General features: G+C 41.2%; 1 protein-coding gene across 1 annotated transcript; it reads right to left on the minus strand.

The window, feature by feature from the left end:
- Positions 1–16,792: 16,792 nt before the first annotated feature.
- Positions 16,793–22,012, minus strand: CHAMP1 (chromosome alignment maintaining phosphoprotein 1; the record flags this gene model as incomplete). The annotated part of the gene is made up of 1 exon (XM_082218574.1): positions 16,793–22,012. One exon carries the CDS (start codon positions 22,010–22,012, stop codon positions 18,830–18,832), a length of 3,183 nt encoding a protein of 1,060 aa, XP_082074700.1. The 3' UTR covers positions 16,793–18,829.
- Between the last annotated feature and the right edge of the window lie 1,262 nt (positions 22,013–23,274).

The raw sequence follows: 23,274 nt of genomic DNA on the forward strand, positions 1-23,274 counted from the left end.
AAGCAGCACAGTAGCCTCTGCTGCATGAACACACCAGTGGCATGACAGACATGATGCTACTTGAATGCTTCCTTTCCTGAAAATATTAGCTAGATTAACTTCCCAACCACGTGGTGAACTGACATCCCAAATAGGGCCAAAGTTCGTTGTATTTTTATTCATTCACACTGAGAAACAAGATTGCAACACTTGAAAAAAGCAACCCACTTATTCTGACCTTTCCACTTGCTGCTTAGCCAACTTTCAGTATCATTCACAAGTAGGAGAGACTAACTGATGATAGCTTCTTAATAAATCATAGCACATAATCTTCTAACGATGCTAGCTGTGATTTGTTTGGAACATTCTAACTTCCCCTTTTTGCTAAAACAAGCAAACAAGCAAACAAACAAACAATATTCTAATCTATATATTTCAGCTTTCTGTAGAAGAAAAGGATTTAGCTTTTCAAACTCAATACTGAGGCTTCTTTATAAGAACAAAACTTCAGCAGACTAAATTTTTCTTTTGCCTCAGCAAACCTCAAGGCCAAACAAAGGCTTAGAATAGCCTGTAGAAGTGTAACTAATTGCAGACAAGGGCCAGAGATTTCTCCAGCTCCTTGACACATATACTGCCTATATGTCTCCCATGTTGGGTTCTCTCAGGGAAGTCGTCGTTTTTACAGTGTTTTTGGCTCCAACAAGGATTTTAGGGATGCATTTAGTCTCTCTCAAATTATTCTTAAGGAGAAAAGCCAGGCATGTGTTTGGTGACACCTAACACTCAAACCTTATTTGGAAGTCAAAGCAGTTTCAAGGCCTTCACCCTCATCCTAGGGTTACATCCACACCATAAATTTAAAGCACATGGATTCTCCCAAAGAATACTGGGAATTGTAGTTTCTAAAGATGCTGAGAATAGTAACTCTGTAACAGGTATACTGGGATGCAGGTGGTGCTGTGGTTTAAACCACAGAGCCTAGGGCTTGCCGATCAGAAGGTTGGCGGTTCAAATCCCCGCGACAGGGTGAGCTCTCATTGCTCAGTCCCTGCTCCTGCCAACCTAGCAGTTCGAAAGCACATCAAAGTGCAAGTAGATAAATAGGTACCACTCCGGCGGGAAGGTAAACGGCGTTTTCGTGTGCTGCTCTGGTTTGCCAGAAGCGGCTTAGTCATGCTGGCCACATGACCTGGAAACTCCCTCGGCCAGTAAAGAGAGATGAGCGCTGCAACCCCAAAGTCATCCGCGACTGGACCTAAAGGTCAGGGGTTCCTTTACCTTTAACAGGTATACTACAGTTTCTGGATTCTTTGGGGGAAGACATGCTTTAAATGTAGATATTAGGGATGTATTTAGGCTGTCTCACACATGCTCAGAGGTCTCTCCTCTTTATTATTTGGGTCTATGTTCTTGAGAGTCCTGGCTCATATTAAACTAGAACTGCACAACTTGTGATCCATCAAGCCACCAGTCATGTACAATGCCCCATCACGACTCAATAAACCTACTTTCTTTGCTTTGCCAAGATTTAAAAAAAGAGACTTATCTAGCATCTAGCTGGCCACAATGCATGAGTGATGTGCTTGGTGCTTATACAAGGTGGAGCTTCACCGGTTGACATTATTTTGGCTGAGGTAGTGTGCTAAGATTTCAGAACAAGCTAAAGCACTGAGCAAGGGGGCAACCTTAAAGCAAGGAATGTGTTCTGAAAGTTCAAGGATGCACAAAGTGTTATCTGGCAATCAGGTGACATCAGGAACACATTCTTCAAAGCCAAAGGAATGTATGAAGTGTGTGGGTTTGCTGCTGATTAAAGCGAGTCAGAAAATGATTCAAGTTATTTATTCCTCTGGATATGTACACCTGGAAGATCCAAATTTGAAACCATATTTAGAGTCCTTAAGGCAGTACAAACAGGATAAACCCTCTTGATTTATCCCATTTTTGCGTCAGCTTGTGTCCAGGCAGTAAAAGTTAAAAATTCACATGGATATTCCGCCCCCCCCCCCAGCTCAGTACTTTAGCACCCTTGACTGTGTAAAGAGTGGAGCTTTTCTCTCAGGCCCTGTAACTTTACAATGGTACAAAGAACTATTTAAGTTTCCCTTTTTTTCAGCATGCAGCATTTTGTTAAAGCTCCTCTGACGGAGAGAATAAAGGCTTCTCTCAAGGGCAGAAAGGGTCTTCTGTATTTCTTCTGACAAACTTTATAGTTTGCATCATAGAAAGTTGTCATCTTTACTAAAATATTTGTTTCATATCATCCATTTCCCCTCTGCAATATTAATAAATGTTTTTGTGCCTTGAGCAAGGCCTGCCTTGCCTTCTGTGCTCCTTCTTCAGCAGCCAGTGCAAAACAGCTGGTCTGGGATTCCCATTCAGCCAACAGTGGCACATTATAACGGATGTAAAGATGAAAGTTTTCTGCTTCCACAGATAGTTGGGCCCTGCTTTTTCTGTTCAGAACAGTGCTTGCACTTGTGAGCCTCTCGATGCCAGCAGGATGGGGTTTGCAGGGGACATGCCCATGATGATTGCAGCAGTGTACTATTGACTGCGTGGATGCGGGTGGCGCTGTGGGTTAAACCACAGAGCCTAGGACTTGCCGATCAGAAGGTCAGTGGTTCGAATCCCCACGATGGGGTGAGCTCCTGTTGCTCAGTCCCTGCTCCTGCCAACCTAGCAGTTCAAAAGCATATCAAAGTGCAAGTAGATAAATAGGTACTGCTCTGGCGGGAAGGTAAACGGCGTTTCCATGTGCTGCTCTGGTTCACCAGAAGCGGCTTAGTCATGCTGGCCACATGACCTGGAAGCTGTACATCAGCTCCCTCGGCCAATAAAACGAGATGAGCGCCACAACCCCAGAGTCGATCACGACTGGACCTAATGGTCAGGGGTCCCTTTACCTTTTACTATTGACTGCAGTGTAAAATGGACTAGTTTAAGGGAACAACCGAGTTGTGTGCTTAACAAGCAGTCTGGGCAAAAACTAGAGAAGTCCTGTGTTTGAGAGACCCCAGCTTTGGCTGCCCAAGTTTGATGAGGCAGCAGGAAAAGACAAATAACTTTCAGGATGATCCAATGGCCCTTGCACCAAGGTGTCACAGAGTTAGGATTTACATTGGTCATTGCAAGGGCCATGGGATTTTCCTGCTAATTACTGCATAAGAACTACTGGCTCCCAGGAAGAAACTGCCACAGGCACAGGATGTAACCAAGGAGCAAAGCATGCTTTATGTTCATTTACTTTTTTATTTTTTTACTGCGGGGTGCCTGTCTGACAAGGAATTTGCGCATTTAGAAAATCTGCTTTTAAAAAACCCCTTGATCTTGAAGCACAGATCCTGCAGCAAAATAATCCTTCCCTATCCCATATGGCCATGGAGCTTGTTGAATCTTGATTTTAAAATCTCATAAAGTGATGACAGCAGTGCCAGGGCTCTAAAGCTGCTGCTGCCACAACTTGTAGTGAGTTTCGCCCCCATTGAGTTGCAGCTAATTACTCGTCCTTTCCTTATTCTTGGCTCAAGGCCCAATGGACTCATTTCTTATCCCCTCCAGTTATGACTTGGGATTCTGCTGCTCGGGAATTTATTACATTAGACACCATCTTTCACACAGCTTAGCTCAGTTGGTTAGAGCGTGGTGCTGATAACACTGAGGTTGCAGGTTTGATCGCCATATGGGACAGCTGCATATTCCTGCACTGCAGGGTGTTAAGACTGGATGATCCTCAGGGTCCCTTCCAACTCTACAATTCTATGATTCTATTTCAATCCTTCCCTGCTTACCCTGAGCTGCCAAAAACACATACACACCCACCCAAGGGAAAGTAAAGTCCTTCCTTTTGACTATTACAGCAAGCATGTGCCATATCCCAGAAACCACAGCCCCAGGGTTCCTTAATAAGGCCTGTAATGGCATTCGCCCTTCCTATTTCTCAGATAAGAGGGTATTCAACCAAGCAGTCATGTTTTCATAGGTTTAGCTGAGAACTGCCAACAAAACATTCCTAATTCATTCTTACATAATTAGGTGTACGGAAATGATTTACTAGAAAAGGGAGGATAGAGCTCTGCCTTAACACAAAAATAACTGCCCACACTCATGTTAACTTCAGATATTGTTGAATGAATGTGGAGGCCAAGGATTCTAGTGTATTTATACTTCAAGATAAGTGCATGTGAATTTAGATCCTTCCTCTAGGTAAAGGTAAAGGTACCCCTGACCGTTAGGTCCAGTCGCGGATTCCTCTGGGGTTGCACGCTCATCTCGCTCTATAGACCGAGGGAGCTACCGTTTGTCCGCAGACAGCTTCCGGGTCATGTGGCCAGCATGACTAAGCTGCTTCTGGCACAATGGAACACTGACACCAGAGCAGCGCACAGAAACGCCGTTTACCTTCCCGCTGGCGCGGTACCTATTAATCTACTTGCACTTTGATGTGCTTTCGAACTGCTAGGTTGGCAGGAGCTGGGACCGAGCAACGGGAGCTCACCCCATCGTGGGGATTCGAACCGCCAACCTTTTGATCGGCAAGCCCAAGGCTCAGTGGTTTAGACCACTCCTCTATTTCTGTTTAAGTTATTTTAGAACAGCTGCATATATGTGTGTGTGTCTGCATGTACTATTTTTCTAGAAAAAGGGGTGCCAGAACTCACCATGAACACCTCCCTTGTTCTCATATAACGGCCATGGCGCCCACCTGAGAGGTGCCAGAACTCAGTTCCGACAAGTTCTGGCTGAAAAAAAGCCCTGGTGTGTGTATGTTCTGACTTTTACAATAATTAATTACAAAACTCAAAAGCAATGTAAGCATCACATAATCAGTAAAAGCAATTCAGTCACAAAATGATCTGAAATGTGCCACTAAAATGACTTCTTAGAAATCATGCTAGCTTGGACATACTAAAGCTAATCATTAAAGGCCCTCCCAAGTGAAAAATTTCCTAGGTGCTTATATCTATAAAGAGGGGTGCTACTATAGAAAAGTTGTGTCTGTGTTACTCACTCTGGTTAGCAGGACACCAGGAGCTAGAAGAATAACTTTTTCAATTATCGCAATGGACAAAATTCAGCCAAAGACAAGTGCTTCTAAATCCTTTTGATATCAACAGAAGAAATTTTAATACATTCTTAATGAGTGCAAGTTTGGCTGAATCATACCCATGTTTCCAGTTTGATGGAAAACCATAACTAAATTTCCTCCTTTCATATTATAAATTAGGTTTATTGTTGTTGAATATTTCCTCCAGTTTCCATTTGAAAAAAGGAGAGTAGCTCAGTTAAAAACAGAAGAAAACAAAATGAGCCATGTAATATTTTCTGAGCATTCTCTTTGTGTACGGCCTATTTGATTATTGCAATGCCTGTAGTTGGGTTCTTCCTGGTAAAAGCGTAACAAATTTATTCATAAATAAAGAGTTGGCAAACTTAGCAAAATTATAAACAATGGATAATTATACAATCAACCTATTTTCCTCTTGCATGTTGGTCAGGTGTGTTTACTGAACTGCCTAAAACCAGGTGGTTATGTAAAAGGCAGAAGAGTTGTCAGGCCAGCTTCTAATTTTGTAAGATGCATACCTTAAATTATATGTATATTTAAAAATAACCAAGAAGAGCCAGACAGCACTGCAGGCCTCCTACTTCCTGTTCTGTATATGTTTAGGTTAAGTAATGTAGACTTGATTAAAATGATTACCCAGAAGCATGTAATTCTCAAAATGAAAACCAAACAGATTAAGGGGTTGCCTCTCAGTGCTGTTATTCTCTTTTATTAAGTATTGTTATTCATATCTATATTCCACCCTTTCCCTGAGGAAATAACATAGCATGCATGGTGTTTTCAGTTAGTTAGGAAATGAATTCACATATTACAGGAAGGCTAGGTATACACTGTACATATCATGGGCATGATTCAGCCAAGGTTAAGCACTGTCTGTTCTGTTAAAATCAACTGAGTGTCAAGCACATATCCAATTCCTTCAATGGAATTTAAAATTTCCTGAACTTTTACTGGATTATTCCCCCGTTTCCCCTCCAAAAAACAAATGATCTTTAGTATTTTTCACACAGCTTCCAAACAAAAAGAATAGGAGAGTAAACACTTACTCCTTTTTACAATACCTTACATATTGGAGAAGAGACTGGGACTCAGGATAGCAGAAATATATTTCACTGCAGCATGCTTTCAGCTTTCCACCTTAACAACTGAAGCCAGAAAATTTAATTGGAAAGAGACTTCCTCAGGCATCAGCTGTGGTAGTGATTAGGATGGTTCAGTTCGGTGGTTTCTTAAACATTCTGCCTTTGGGAAACCATTTCCACATCATCTTATCTGCTGTAAAATGGCTGTACCATTATTCCTGGGCATGTTTAAGGGTGCAGAGTCAGTTTACAGAGTTTCATAGCTTGGCAAGCCTCTCTGGTCACATTTTTGCCCTGTGTGAACTGAAAGACCATGTCCAGGACTCTCTCCTGTGATGTGCCCTGCAGGAGATTTGTGTCTTCTAAGAAATGCGTCTTATCATTACTAAACTTCTCATTCTGCTGGAACACCAGGGTTCCTTGAAACAAAGTTTTGGCTATGTGTTCCTCATTTTCTCTGTGGACCGTGAGTCTTCAAGTCAGGAAACTGTGGATAGTTAACACATGTACAGTGGTACCTCTGGTTAAGAACTTAATTCGTTCTGGAGGTCCGTTCCTAACCTGAAACTGTTCTTAATCTGAAGCACCACTTTAGCTAATGGGGCCTCCTGCTGCTGCCGTGTCGCCAGCGCACAATTTCTGTTCTCATCCTGAAGCAAAGTTCTTAACCTGAAGCACTATTTCTGGGTTAGCAGAGTCTGTAACCTGAAATGTCTGTAACCCAAGGTACCACTGTATATCCATAAACTTGAAGACAGCACCATGCAGTGATGACTTGCATGTACGAATGGGTCATCCTTGATGTAACACCACAAACAGATATTTTCCATATCTCCTTAATATGTTTTTCAGCTTTCAGTCACCAACTGTATGATAACGAGTGCAGAGAAATTAAGCTTGTACTATATGTGCTGGTAGAAATGGAGGCAGTGAGTGATTTTACTTTCTTGGGGTCCATGATCCCTGCAGATGGTGACAGCAGCCACAAAATTAAAAGACGCCTGCTTCTTGGGAGAAAAGCAATGACAAACCTAGACAGCATCTTAAAAAGTAGAGACATCACCTTGCCAACAAAGGTCCATATAGTAAAAGCTATGGTTTTCCCAGTAGTGATGTATGGAAGTGAAAGCTGGACCATAAAGAAGGTTGATCGCCGAAGAATTGATGCTTTTGAATTATGGTGTTGGAGGAGACTCTTGAGAGTCCCGTGGACTGCAAGAGGATCAAACCTATCCATTCTTAAGGAAATCAGCCCTGAGTGCTCACTGGAAGGACAGATCCTGAAGCTGAGGTTCCAATACTTTGGCCACCTCATGAGAAGAGAAAACTCCCTGGAAAAGACCCTGATGTTAGGAAAGATGGAGGGCACAAGGAGAAGGGGACGACAGAGGACGAGATGGTTTGATAATGTTCTCGAAGCTACCAGCATGAGTCTGACCAAACTGCGGGAGGCAGTGGAGGACAGAAGTGCCTGGCGTGCTCTGGTCCAGGGGGTCACGAAGAGCTGGACACGACTAAATGACTAAACAACAACATACGTGCTGGCCTAGAAGAAAATTCCATCTTAGATTTACTTCTGAGAAGACCTTCACAGGATTGCACTTGGAATAGCACACGTGCATGTGTGAATCAGGCCTGCGGCTTTTTGTACTTGTTTAATACTGTTCCTTCCCCTGAGCCCTTGGACTGTGCAAACCTAATGTAAGAAATGCCACTGAACAAGCACTGTTGATCTTACTGTTTTTGCAAAATTCCAGCAGACATTTGAGTTATTTGGATTTTAGAAAGAATCTTTACATTTGTGTTGTTTTTGTGCATGTGTTTAAATACTTTCATATTCTGGGCTGTCTTTCCATTTCTCAGGCTGCCAGGCATTTGTCTGCTGCCTGAGTCAGGGCCCCACCCATGGAAGCAAGGCTGTGCTTGCTTTGCATAGCAGATGGAAGCTGTCATGCCTAAAAATTCCATTATGGCAGGATTTATTGGAAATGAAACTTCTAATAGCTAGCTACCACGCCAGCAATTTTTTTTTAAAAAAAATTCAAGGCAGTGTTCTCTGTTAACTATAAATAAGATGGAAAATAAAGAGCGTATTCAAAACAGGAAGAAGGGTCATTCTGTTTGACCTCAAATATACCCTGTAACATTAATGTTTTATTCCCATGTGATAATTCTGTTTAATTTAGCAGTCTGCTCTCCCATGGAGTTTTTCTATAAGTCAATAATTCATCCATGCTATGCAAATCTTGTCTTGATATGTGTGTTTAATTAATCATTTGGGTTACCTTCCATGGAAAGACAGCCTTGTGATCCAATGTGAAAAATATTACTGTCCAGATTGGCTTGCTGATAATTGGTGACACACTGAAGTTATTTCTGCTGAGAGCTGTAGATGGTAACAAGTAGTGTACACCAGACATTCCCAGAAGAGTGAATATGGACCTAGCAAAGAATTGTGGGAGACATTGGGGTGTGCTGTTTAGGGAATATTTTGTGCATTTTCATAGTTACAGGTAAAAATTGCCCCAGGTACTACAGGGCCATCGGCTATTACCTTCCTATGTAATAAAAATGACATTCTTGTCAAGGAATTCCAGGAACTTAGCAGCCAAATCAGGAGTAGTGTATGTGAGGGTTTGGGGATGGTGCAAGATGGGCAGCCAATGGTGTTGTCTCTCTCCCACTTGACCAACCTGAATCAATGCTGGGCTTACACACTGGCAAGACTCAATGTACTACCTACAGGGGAGAGGCCAGAAAACATCACTTAGAGAGAGACTACGCCCTTGCGGACAGAGGGCAATAGAATCAGTCACACATGTTCTTGTGCACTCGTAACTAGACAATTTGATCTAAGTTTATTAATCAGTTGGTTGCTAGTAGGGAGTGGAATTCAGAATGCAAGGTAACTTTCCTTATGTTTACTCAGGATGGGGATAGGATGGAGTGTAGACAGGTTTCTGCAACATGCAATGAGGATTCATGAATAGTATACAGCACTAACTTAAGTTTTAGATGCAGAGGGTTTTTTTGGGGGGGGTGAGTGGTGTTTCATTTTTTTGGTTTCTTGGTGCTGAACCCTACTGGAATCTTGTACATCTGCCAATAAAAGTTTAAGAATCTAACATTCTTGCCAGTCAAGTAGGGCCAGCCCAAGAAATTTTGGCACCTGAGGCAAACCACAAAATGCCTCCTGCACCAGGGAAGAGGGGAGTGAAGATCTATAATGAAGAACAAGGGTGGGAGGAGTTCAGCAGTGCCTCCTATTCGCCAAAAGGTCACTGTATTTTGGTGGGGGGAGGTTGCTGAGGAGGCAGCAGATCTGGCCTCCAAGGAGCGTCCCACAGCTGTCACTGCTCCTGCAGCATCAGCAACAGCAACAGGTAATGCATTCCTTGGAGGCTAGAACTGTTGTGCCTATGGATCCTGCTGCTCAAGGCGTCTGCTTCCCTTTGCCTCATGGGTGGGCCAGCCCTGCAGTCAGGAGTACATTGGTACCTCGGGTTAAGAACTTAATTCGTTCTGGAGGTCTATTCTTAACCTGAAACTGTTCTTAACCTGAAGCACCACTTTCGCTAATGGGGCCTCCTGCTGCCACCACATGATTTCTGTTCCCATCCTGAAGCAAAGTTCTTAACCCGAGGTACTATTTCTGGGTTAGTGGAGTCTGTAACCTGAAGCGTCTGTAACCTGAAGCGTATGTAACCCAAGGTACCACTGTATTTGTACACTGTTTCTCAAAGTTAAAAAAAACCCGAATCTTTAAAAAGTGAATAGCATTTTTAAAGCCTTGATTAGCTGGGGTAAGTGCATCAAAAATATGCACCAGAAAGAACAGCCAAAGCTGGGTGAAGAATGCATGGTGAAGTGGGTGGTGGGTGTTTTTTTTCGTAAGTTCGGTTGGGTGGTGATGATCTTGCAGCACTATGCGAGCTTAGGAAAATATTTTATCTGTACTGTACAATAATAATATTAATACATATTAATATAAGGGTCTGATCACAGAATTTTAAAGTTTTCTCAGATAAAAGGACTGAGTGAAAAATTAAGAAAATTGTATTATGAGTGTAAAGAAGGGTCACCCCTTTAGGTTGGTTTTTATAGAAGGTTTGATTTTATGTACATATTGATTGTAAAACTGAATGAACTGGTCGTTGCAATATTTGTGTAGAATTATCCAAGTAGTCCCTACTCCAAAACAACTGCTGGCTTGCTAACTATCCTGGAATGCTTCACATTAGAGATGGCAATGAGACAGCACAAACTGGACACATTCCTTCAAACAAACTGCATCGCTAAGCAGATGCACTTGTCTGCTCACTGAACAAAAAAGGTCACCATTATTGCATATTCCTTCCACAGTTTGCTCTAAAGGCAGCTCATAGACACTCTGAAGGCAGCATTTGGGACATTGTTTTAAGCTATATGTGTAAACAAAAATAAAATGCATAACACAATATGGAAGAGTTGCACGGCTATATATCTTCAAAAGAGGAATGCAAAGTTAAAACTTTTAAGCAGAAACACATTTATTTGTTTTTTGCTATCTGCTTTTCTTTTTGTTCCTGCCAAGGAATAATGTTTCTAGGGACAATCTCACAATGCGAAGACACAAGTTTGAATCTCTATTCAGCAATGAAGTGGCTACAATCACCATCTCTTAACTAAAACAGCAAGACTTCAGCTGCTCCCTTGCCATAGCATTGTAGTTTCCGTTAACATTTCTGTTGTGTTGGGGACAAGGCCCTGAATCATGCAAGTTTTGGGAATTATCACAGGAGCTGCAACCACACAGAGTTGCAATTGACAGGAACCTTGTTTCAGTTACTATTGATGATGATATGCAGCTAGTTCTGACCTATAGTAGTGAACATACTAAAAAGGTATCAGTAAAGACTTGTTGGTTAACACAGTTAATTACGTTCCCTCTTCCTTCCTAGAAACAGGATCTGACTGAAGGATACAACTTTACCTTGAAATAGCACTTCAGATTTCTGAATATATTTGAATATTCACATTTTGATCTGGAGCTAGTTTAGTTTATTTCGAATTCCCCGCCATACCATACAGGAAATTTGTGCTGGTCTGTTTACAGTACTGATTATATTCTTAGCTTAGTTGCCAGGGAACAAAACCTGGCTAAATCCTCGTGTAAATCAAAATACAATCTCTCTTTCTAATCCTGTTGCCTTACTCTTTATCACAATTCCTGAACCAGCCTTTACATATACTATGAAATTTACATGGAACTGTTATTTAATTGAAACTGAGGAAGATCTGCGCTATTCTCAGGGTGTATATCCTCATGGCATACCCATTTTGAATGAGGCACCAGAGCACATTTCCTATTTTCATTACTACTACTGAATCATATTTATTTATTTATTTATTTATTTAACCAACCTTTTGTTATAAGCTATCTGGGCAGAATTAAAAGTATCAAGTTATATATACAACAATAAAATAAGAATACAATAGAACATAATCTATGAAAAATTAAGCTGTAAAAATAAATGTTAAAAGCTGCAACATGGTTTAAAAAGCTTGTGATTTTTTTGCTGGAAAGTAATTAGAATAGCCATTTATAATAAAAAGTAATAGTAATATAATAATTTATCAGGGCTACAACTGTTATAGATCATCACTAAAGTTACAATAATGTTTAAATGCATTTTGCTTAAGCTTACCTAATTCTATGAGAATGATGGCCTGAAGCTGATTAACAACGAGGCCACTTTTAAATCACTGGGCCTAAGAGTTAAGGGCATCTGTGCATCACATTTTTATCCTATATTTTCTTTCTGAGAGTAAAACTAGACCAAAAATAGGATAAAAACCCACATTTTGCTCTGTTGTAGACAAGCCCAGATTGTGAGCCAGATACTGATGACATTTCAGCAAGTTACCTAGAGTGTATGAGATAGAGAAGGGTATAAATAGTAATTAAGTCACAAGCTGAACTTAACCATCAAAGGTAATTGACTAGGGAAAAGTGAGGGTGAATATATGTACACCATACCCTCCATGCTCTGGCAACTGCTATTTAAAACTCACTTATCAATATATTTTCATAACTTTTTTCATTATTTTTTAAAAAGAAATTGGTCAACTGAACCCTGAATAAGAATGTCATTTGCATTTATAATTTTCTTTGCTCCTTAAAATAACATTGCAAATGTTCTTGAGAAGCCATTCAAGATTTTGGGTGCAATGGTTAAGTCTTTTGTCACCAAACCCTCAATAGCATTCTTTTTAAAAGAAAGAACAGTGAAAGGTCATCAGAGACAGTACCATATTGTTTGCTGAGAATTACAAAGGACAAAAGAGGAGAGTCATTTGACTTTAGCACACCTCCTTACTGAAATGGTTGCCAGTCACATAATTAACCAGACCTAGCAAGAAAAACAGAACAGTTTGACAGGACAGATGGTATCTATTAAAAGTTGTGTATTTATTTCATACATTCTAACTAGCATTTTAAAAAATACTCCATAATTTGAAATGACTATCCAGCGATTTCTCGTTTTACGTTTAAAACTTTTAGCTGACAAAGGCCTACAGCCAATAAACAGCATACCTAATTAAACTATTTTATGCTTTTTAAAAAGAGAACATACAGACCCTGTCAACAATCTCCATGCACAGATTTCAGGAGTTATTTTCAAGCAGTTATTGAACAACACAGGGATAGACAATATGGTTGAGAGGCTGTTGATATGAGATGGTTATGGTGAATTAACACTTTGCTATAATCAGAAAGCAAAACCCAGGATGTTTTAGATGGGTAGGCAGGTATATCGAAGTTTAGGACACTGCAAAGTCATATTGCCATTTCAGCAATCCCAAAGGAAGACCTGGCTGGACTTTGACTTTAGAAGCACTTGGCTTTTGAATGAATTCAAAGCATTATTTACACTGTGAAAAATAGAGGTGCACTCACAGATGGAGCAGGAGCCATTGTTGTCCCTGGTGACCCAAGTAACTGTAGCATTTCCCTACATGTAAAGTTCCATCCTGTGTCATTTCTTGGTCGCACTAAGAATATGATGGAATGCTGTGAGCCAGATTCATTCTACAGCTAAATTGCATCTAAATATATTCAGAAAAAGAATGAGAAATACTGGTATTAGTTTTTGCCTTTCCGTCAGCACTTTTAAATCCTAGATTGTGGGCTGAAAGTGGAAGATGGTTGAAGAGATTGGCCATGCTTAGGAACAGAAAAGTCCAAACATCCCATGTTTTCTCATTGTTTAAAAAGACTTTGCTGGACCATAAAAATGAAGTCAGATTGTTCTGACCCCTTTAGATAACGCTGTTACAAGCAAATATGTGTCCACTGCCACAGCTGAACATTCTTAAGTGCTCTGGCATCGCCTGCCTAGAAATTCCTTTGCAAGAGACTCCCACGTTCTGGCAAAATATTCACTATTTTGGCTTCTGCACGCAAGATAAAATAATTTAAATGGCAATTATAAGAAAAATGCTGTGTTGTATGAATAGTTCTAAAAATGTATTGAGTGATGTTAACAGTAGTGCCTAAGAAGCAAAAGGCTGCTCAAATAGCTCATTGATAAAGTTTTTGCAGGCTTTTAACATAGGCAGGATGGGACGCGGGAGGTGCTGTGGGTTAAACCACAGAGCCTAGGACTTGCTGATCAGAAGGTTGGCGGTTCGAATCCCCGCAATGGGGTGAGCTCCCGTTGCTCAGTCCCTGCTCCTGCCAACCTAGCAGTTCAAAAGCACATCAAAGTGCAAGTAGTTAAATAGGTACTGCTCCGGTGGGAAGGTAAACAGCGTTTCCGTGCGCTGCTCTGATTCACCTGAAGCGGCTTAGTCATGCTGGCCACATGACCCGGAAGCTGTACGCCAGCTCCCTTGGCCAATAAAGCGAGATGAGCGCCGCAATCCCAGAGTCAGTCATGACTGGACCTTACCTTTTAACATAGGCAGGCTAGAAAAAGTCTAGATCACCAAAGTCCTTTTTTTGCCATTTTAAAAGGGAACACACTTGAGACATAGTTATGTCTTCTCATCAGTGGAAATGGTAGATGGCTCATAGAGATATATTAAAAAGAGAAACACCTGGCTCAGGAGAGCACAGCTTTTAAAATAAAAAGTAATGGGGAAGTAGCTTGAATTTTAGAGACTGCCCTGTCAAAACATTAAAAAAAAACCCACAGGATCTGAGCAAACCCTATAAAGGCCTAGGAAAAGATGCCACTGGCAGAACTGTGAGAAGTTTTGGGTTTTTTTTTGGTCTAAGAGTTAACGTGAGAGCATGCTGTTTGCCACGGTTGCCAGGGCTACCTGACACATGCTCATTCAATGACTGCAGCAAATTGTGGCTTTGTATGTGTCAAGGAGCCATTAGGGATCAAACACCACAGACAGAACTTGCATATCACTTCATACATGATGCTTCTGATACAAATGTGATCAAGTAATACATGCACATGTGTCTTGCATGTACATTATGGTCTGCCTTGTCTTCTGCTAGCAACAATAGATCAACATCTTCCTAGTTTTGTAAAAAAGAAAAAAAAGTTAGGAAGCAGTAGATCAACTCCAATGCAAGCTAAAGGCTAAATACTGCTGCCATCTAGCAGCTGAACTTAGCCACTGTCCTAAAGGACAACACAAGCAGAGTATCATATCCAGGTTATTTCGTTGGAGGCACAATTAAGTGCTTCTAATTACCTTTAACGCCCTAAAGGGTTTGGATCCAGAATCAGCTACATCCTTCGCCACTACTCTGCTTTGCTGCCCAAGATGTGGAGAGGCTCATTTCTATGTCTCACCTATGAAGGAAGATATGCGTCTGTAATAACAATGTCTATGCAGCTCCTCTTCTGCTCAATAGTTCAATATTTATTCCAGCAGGTTTCTGCCTGGCCCGGATGTTTTTATCTGTTTTTATTCTGCCTACCTCTGTTGCGTAATATTGTTTGATATTGTTTCATGACACTGTGAATTTAATTGTTGACAGCTGCCCTGAGTAATAGATACGCACAAGGGCAGGCTAGAAATTCTGTTAATTTTTTAAAAAAATAACTTTTGTTCTATCCCTGCATCAACAGTTCATATCGTACAAAATGTTATAGATTCCCGTCATAAAATGTATTGTGGGGTATGGAAAAGATTATTAGACATTATTAGCAAAGCGCCAGTCCAGTTAATGCAAAGGAAATACTAATAAATTAACATATCATGTTTTCACCTAGCAGTGGTTAGTTAGGTCATGGAATACCCAAATTCAATCCACTGAGCTCCCTGAAAGATAGAGCTGGCAAATGTAACCACAAAGTGTCAAAATGTAATCCGATCCATGCACACAGCCTCCAAGTTTTGCTAATAAGTTACATTTTATGAAGTGATGCTCTTCTTTTTGTTTTGTAAGCAGCTGTGTGTGTGTTTAGGAAAAAAAACTATTATAGCAGGGCATAAATGCCAAAATAATAAATATTTATCTGTACACATTTTCCTGCCATGGAACATCCAACTTCTACATACTATTAATACAATATAATTCACTTCTGTTCAAATCATAGTAATGGAAAAATCCAGACCTGAATGTTTTTACTTTTCCCAAGGGCACATGCCCTTACATACTTCAGAAAAACTAATCTATGATGAAAACAAAATGCAGATTAGGTGCTATTCTTATATAAAGGAACACATTGACCTTTTGGGGAATTCAAGCTGTGTAAATATGTTGGTACACAGAGAATGTTTTCATTTCTCACTTAGCTAAATTACTTTCAGATTCAATTTAATTCTTCTACATCTTGACTAGAGTATGCTTGGCATGGGCACCTCCAATTATTTTTATAGTTCTACATGCAAGTTTTATGGCAGGAGACAGCCGCAATTTTTTAAGCAAAGCTTCAGATGAAACAACTTATTTTCAAATACAGGTAAACGTTTCACCTACAGCTGCTTCTATTGCACTTCTGAAAACTCAGGTTGCAATTTAAGAAACCAGCTTGTCTCTTCCGCAGAGCAAAAAGCTGTAATGAGAGCTTGAAAGAAATCTCAGGCTGTCCAAATTCTCCTACTATGTACATACAAATCATGGGATTGCATCCATGCACTGTAAAGATAATCCCCACTTCATGTTGGCACACTTAAAAATATATATATACCAGTAATATTTAACAATGCTTACATTGGGCTGAATTATATTAATGCCTTTGGAACTTTTCTATTTTATTACACCTTGCATGATAAAGCAAGAAATGTCAACCAGAAGTTACATCAACAACAACAAAAGTTGTAATAAAAATGTAAAAATCTATCCAGTGCCATAATACATAGGTTCTTTAAGAGTTACTATGCTCTGCTTATCCAAGAGGCTGAATCAGCAGAACAGTATCTTTGGACTTCATTTCACTTCTGGTAAAATAAAAGGGTCACACCATGAAGGATGAGATATGACATTTCTCATGTGGAACAAGCAGTATGATGTAACCACATGTGGTGTTGAATTTGAATCACAAGAGATTTGTATAGATTACCATTTAATTTTCTTTTTAAAAAAATATTATTTACATTGTAAATGCTATCACTTACCTGCATTAGAGAATGCACAGAAATCTGTACTAATTCCAGTAATAAATATCTGAAGTAATAAAAGCTGATGAAACATACCTAATACATACAATTTAACCATTTCAATGCAGAGATTATTTTTATTGTTAGAATAGAAAACAATGCTTAAAACACATTCCCCAAATTATAAAGAACAATAATATAAGAAAGCATATATATGTCCAATACATCTGACATTACTCCAGCTATTTCACACACATTAATCTGCACTTCAAATAGAGTGAGAGCAGAAGCACAACTACTTAAAAAATCTAAACAAGCAAATTTATTGAGGTGCAAACACTGATTTTTCCTTGCAATACTTATAAAAATGATCACTACTTATGATTCAAGACAAACTACTATACTATTCCATGCACAATTTAAAACAATTTCAGTTTTGTGATGTTTACACTAAATATTGAGCTATTCAATATATTTCAAATAAAAAACTGGATTTGGAGAGTTAACTGAGTGGGCGAATTGCCGCATTTCTGCTATTCCAGCTCCTTATTTTAGTAATTTAGTAAATCATAGTGAAAACCTATGATGTTGGGAGGGTTAGGAAAGTGCGAGCAAGGTATAGCTAGCAGAATCTGGACAATTTAAGAACAGAACAAAACATATTAAAATTAAATTTCCAAGTGTTTGTGATCATGTCTCACAAGGTCTAGTGAAACTAAAATATTGCCCCAGTGAGAATATTGCTGATGGCATGACCAAGGCTTTCAAGTTTCAGAAACACGAGAAATGTGTTTGCAATTGAGACTGAATAAGCATACAGTGGTACCTCGGGTTAAGTACCTAATTCGTTCCGGAGGTCCGTTCTTAACCTGAAACTGTTCTTAACCTGAAGCACCACTTTAGCTAATGGGGCCTCCTGCCGCCATAGCACGATTTCTGTTCTCATCCTGAAGCAAAGTTCTTAACCCGAGGTACTATTTCTGGGTTAGTGGAGTCTGTAACCTGAAGCCTCTGTAACACGAAGCGTATGTAACCCCAGGTACCACTGTACTGTGTAAGTTTTTTGTGTATGCTCTAGTTCCGATAAGGACTGAGGGGGATGTTGGTATATGTGAAACTAAAACTAGTAGTCATTCCATATCTACACAGTATAATGTAAACAATATAGAAGCAGAAGGTCAGAAGCACGAGGTAATGTTAATGTACAGTGTGTCTCTGGACCTAGATAAGACTGAAAGAGTTGAGTTTGTTCATTTTTTCTCACTGCTCTTTGTCCTGCTGCGAGGGGGAGAACCATCTCCAGATGAAGCATGCTAGTGACTGATGTATGGGTTAATGATGTACAAAACCGGAAATAAACCTTACTGCCTGTACCGTGGGTGTGAAGTGAGTTTATTGCATTGGTGACTGTCTCCACAAAAGGCTTGACAAGGCTGCGCAGAGCGGAGCATGCAGAGGAGCATGCTGGACACCTTGTGAGTTGGAAAAGATGCTCACAAATATTCAACAATCACAGGAGTCATAGGATTCTGCAGCTGTCTCCCTCTTGCAGGCAAAGTCGTCTGTCCTTAGGAGTGCCCTTCCAGCTACCATTGAAAGGACTGCTACTGTTGCAGTGGAGAGGGCAAAAAGGAGCCGTTTGTGGGGGCATGTGGATCAGGAAATCAAAAGCCCACATTCCCTGGACACAAACCCAGGATGTAGGGTGGAGGGATATGTACACCACCTCTGGGCTCCGCTTCTGTCTCTCACCACCTCCAACCTTCTGCTCTGGGTAGCGAAGTACTGTCAGGGCTCAGAATCTGATAATTCTGTTGCCAGAGAATTTGTAATAACCCATTGACTGCTCTGTCCATGACTTAATCTCCATTTTTGTTTTGTTTTAAAAACAGCACTCCATATAATCCAGTACAGGCCTATTACTTTGGTAGTTCGATATTTCTGCAAACTAATGGCTACAATATAGCACAGTTAAGCAAACTAGGGCCCATTCAAATAAATGAGTTAAGTGCACTTAATTTTGCATTTAATTGTGGCCATCATGTTTATTGTGACATGCTGATATAGTTGCATAAAACAGTTCAACCGCATTACTGACCACAAGCTAACATTTTTGGAGATTCTTCAACTTCCAAAATAAATATGATTAAGTCTGTGGTTCAGTAAGTGATTCGATAAGTGATTCGTTCAATGGTTCGGTGCCATCAACTGGCACCTTATTGGCCTCTTCACTCTGAGTAGGTGGCTCAGTTATGGTATCCATCTGTTTTTTATTGGCCTCTTCATTATGACGACTTTGGCAATGGGTTAGATGCTTCTTAAAGCCTCTAGGAAAGTTTGATTCAAAACTGCAACGTGGACATTTAAGCAAACTCTGACCATGAGCAGCAACATGGTTTTTAAGGTGAGATTCCAAGAGAAATGCCTTTCCACATATGTCACACTTGTACGGACTATGAACATTATGCTTGTTAACCAAATGATGCAAAACAGCACCTTTTTTCATAGCCCGGCAGCAACAAATTTTGCAATAATATTTGCCTTTGCCACGCTTCATATATTTTGCTATTTCTTCTTCCGATATAAAAGCTTCCTTTTCTTCAGTAAACTGCAGCACACACTGAGGCTGAGTGGGACTAGCTAAATCAATTTTAGTGTCTTTATTGAGTTCAGAAGTTTCTGGATCAAACTGTTCTTGATCACTGTTTGATTCCTGCTCCTTAACGTCAGAGGTATCCATTTCATTATTTCCACTCCCACTGTTATTTAGGTCTATATTTGCAGTTTCCTGATTTTCCTTCTTCGGTTTCTTCTTTGGACAAGAAAATAATACTTCTTTTGTAGCTTCCTTGGCTTGTATAAGCTGCTCCTTTGGAGCTAACAGACTACTGAATGGATTCTCACCTTCTGGCTGCTCAGTGAAGAAATCTTTACCAGATTCGGAATGTACCTGCAAGTCTGAAAAAATGGGTGCAGCAGACTGACCGAAGTCAGAGACAGCAGTTTTGTGAACTTCTCTGCCTGCTGTTTCCAGTGGTCTGTGGACATCAGAACCAAAGTTCTGCTTTGGATCAGAAGACATAGGAGTAGGTTTTTGGCGCTCAAGTGAAAGAGAACCTTTTGAAGGCTCAGCAAAGAAACCTTGCCGTTGTTTCTCAGGGGAACCAGGAAGTGCCTTCTGTGGGTCAGTGAAGCTTGCATGTTTCTGAATTTCAGGAGAAACCGAAGAAGCCTTCAGCACTTCATGAGTAAGAACAGGTGGTTTCTGAGGTTCTCCAAAGGGAACATGCTCTGCAACTTCAGGAGAAACTGCAACATGTTTCTGGGGCTCTGGGAAGAAGGCATGCTTTTGGGCCTCAGGTGAAACAGGAGGTGGTCTGTGAGGTTCAGAAAACAGGGCATGTTTTTGGACTTCAGGAAAAGACATGTGAGTTTCATGGAAGAATGGACGTTTTTGTACATCAGCAGAAGTAGGAGGAGGAACAGATTTCTTAGACTCTGGAAAAAGTGCCCGTTTTCGGGGTTCGGAAAACAAAGCACGTTTTTGGAACTCAGAAGAAACAAAAGGAGCAGGCTTCTGAGTCTCTGAAAAGAAAGGAGACTTCCGAGAGTCAGAAGGGAATTTCCAAGGGTCAGGAGACACAGGAGCTGGCTTACGTTGCTCAGGAAAGAATGAAGGTTTCCAAAGATCAGGTGACATTGGGGGACCAGACTTTCTAAGCTCTGTTGGCATGGGATGTGCAGAGGGTGGTACTGCTGGTGATGATCTCCATGTGTCAGGAGACAAGACAGGTTTCCAGCCTTCAGGATAAACAGAAGAAATGGGTTTCCAGGGCTCTGAGGAAACAAGACTAGATTTCTGAGACTCAGGCAAGGAGGTAGATTTCCAAGGGTCTGGCACAAACTTCTGAGGCTCTGGAGACATCATAGAACCTGGTCTTCGAGGTTCTGAGGCAGGCCTCCTAGACTCCACTGACATAGATGTGGGAGGTTTGGGGGACCAAGGTGACACAGTAATAGAAGACTTCTGTTGTTCGTGGGAAATATTAGGAGCAGGCCTCCAGGGTTCTGGAGCAATACTAGGAGCAGACCTCCAGTGATCTGGTATTGGTGGTTCAGGTTTTCTTAGTTCAGGGGAAAGTGCTGAAGCAGGCCTCCGCATTGGAGGAATATGCTTGCGAGTTTCTGAGGATATAGCCGATGTAGATTTCTTTAGCTCAGGAGACACAGCTGGAGAGTGCCTGCGGGGCTCAGGAGACACTGCTGGAGAGTGCCTGCGAGGTTCAGGAGACACAGCCGGAGAGTGCTTGCGAGGCTCAGGAGACACAGCTGGAGAGTGCCTGCGAGGTTCAGGAGACACAGCTGGAGAATGCTTGCGAGGCTCGGGAGACACAGCCGGAGCAAATTTCTGTGGTTCAGATGCAGCTACAGGTGGAGATGCAGGCACAGCAGACTTCTGAGGTTCTGGGGATACAGGTTGTAGCGGTTTTTGTGGTTCTAGAGAAACAAGTGGTGCAGGCTTCTCTGACTCTGAGATAGATACATGCAGTTCTGGGTGTACATTAGAGAAGGGTTTTTGTGGCTCAACATATGCGCCTGTGCCAGGTTTCTGTGGCTCAGGGGAGATAGCAGATACAGGTTTTGATACATCTGAGGACTCCACTGGAGTGGGTTTCAGGGGCTCTGGAGCCACAAAAGGGACTGCTTTCGATGGCTCTGATGACACCACTGGAATAGATTTTGGGAGCTCTGATGATGCAACAGAGATGAGTTTCTGTGGCTCTGCGCATGCAACTGGAGCAACCTTTGGTTGCTCCATGGATACAACTGAGATGGACTTTGGTATCTTGGAAGGCAACCCAACGTCAGGCTTGAGGGCTTCAGAGGGAGCCAGCTTCTGAGATTCGGGAGAAACAGTGGGTTTCAGTGACTCAGGAGGCGGAGAAGACTTCTGAGGTTCCACAAACAGAGGTTTCTTTACAGTTTCTGTGCCTGCTGCTAACAAATCTTTTTGCTCTTCTTTCCATTTGTCAGGCATTGCATGATGTGCTGTGATGTGATAATAAACATTGCAATACATTTTGCTGGTAAAAAAACATTTGTGGCAGTGGAACAACTTCGCACTTTTCTGGTAAAAAATAAGTTTCCCCAGTCCTGCAGTATCCATTTCATCACAAAACTCGGGGTGGATAGTACCCATATGAATCTGTATGTTTTCATAGTCAGACCCTCTGAAACTGCAGTGATCACATTCCAAGCGCTCTGTTGTTTTACGCAGGATCTTCAACATGTCCATTTTTCTATTGTCAACTTGCATAACACTACACATGTTTCAGACTGCAAGCTCCAGTATTCCTGAAATAAAAGTTAAAAAGTTAACATATAACATACAGAAAAGTTTGTTCTTATTAAAGTAAAATTAACTAAACGAACACTCAGCTGAATAATTATATCTCCTAAGAAAAATCAAATCATCTAATCTTGTTAAGCTGTATATCACAATCTTCCACTTCGGAGGGAAATCACCCTATGTACAAATACTTCTGAATATAAATCTCTTCATTGTTTACAAAACCATCAGCAGTTGCTGAGGGCAATTTAATCTGTTTACCAATTCCAGATGGTTCTTTCTGTTGCAGAAAGCCTAACAAAACACACAATCTGCAGAGAATATCCTGCTAGTTCCAGACCCTTTTATTTAAATCCTACAGGCAAATTCCAATCGAATGGAGCTAGCAAATATATGGGTTGTGAATCTGGCTTGAAGTGAGCTGATCTTCCTGATTTCACTATTAAATTATGCTGTATTCTTCCTCATTCTGTATACCAACTAAACCAGTCAAAACCCAGAAGGGTCATTACATAGTAATGTAGACAACAGTTGTAAGGTACGGAAAAATAATTTTTATTATGAATATTTTGCTATGTGCCAGTAACATTCACTCTTAAAACTTATAGCTCTTTGCAGGTGTTACTATCTCCCATGTACAGAAACAAGGAAGCAAGGAAATGAGCCATGCAGATAAGTCCCACTCCCAATGCCACACACTCCATCCAGTGCTTCCCCCAAAACATATGCATATAGCATAGACAGCTGGAGTGGAGGGGTCTTAGTCACAGCTAGAGCAAGTCAAACCATAAGCCCAGGTTCAGATGCAATGCTATGTCAAAGAATGACTTTGTTCCGGAGGTAGCATGGAAGCAGGAGGCCTGGAAAAGAGCACAGTGACTACAATCTTTCCCCTAAGGTAAAGGTAAAGATACCCCTGCCCGTACGGGCCAGTCTTGACAGACTCTAGGGTTGTGCGCTCATCTCACTCTAGAGGCCGGGAGCCAGCGCTGTCCGCAGACACTTCCGGGTCACGTGGCCAGCGTGACGAAGCTGCTCTGGCGAACCGGCACCAGAGCATCACACGGAAACGCCGTTTACCTTCCCGCTATAAAGCGGTACCTATTTATCTACTTGCACTTAAGGGTGCTTTCGAACTGCTAGGTGGGCAGGAGCTGGGACCGAACGACGGGAGCTCACCCCGCCGCGAGGATTCGAACCGCCGACCATGCGATCGGCAAGTCCTAGGCGCCACCCGCGTC

The sequence above is a fragment of the Podarcis vaucheri genome (genome assembly GCF_965113315.1).
Source record: "Podarcis vaucheri genome assembly, chromosome: 4".
NCBI classification, from domain to species: domain Eukaryota; kingdom Metazoa; phylum Chordata; class Lepidosauria; order Squamata; family Lacertidae; genus Podarcis; species Podarcis vaucheri.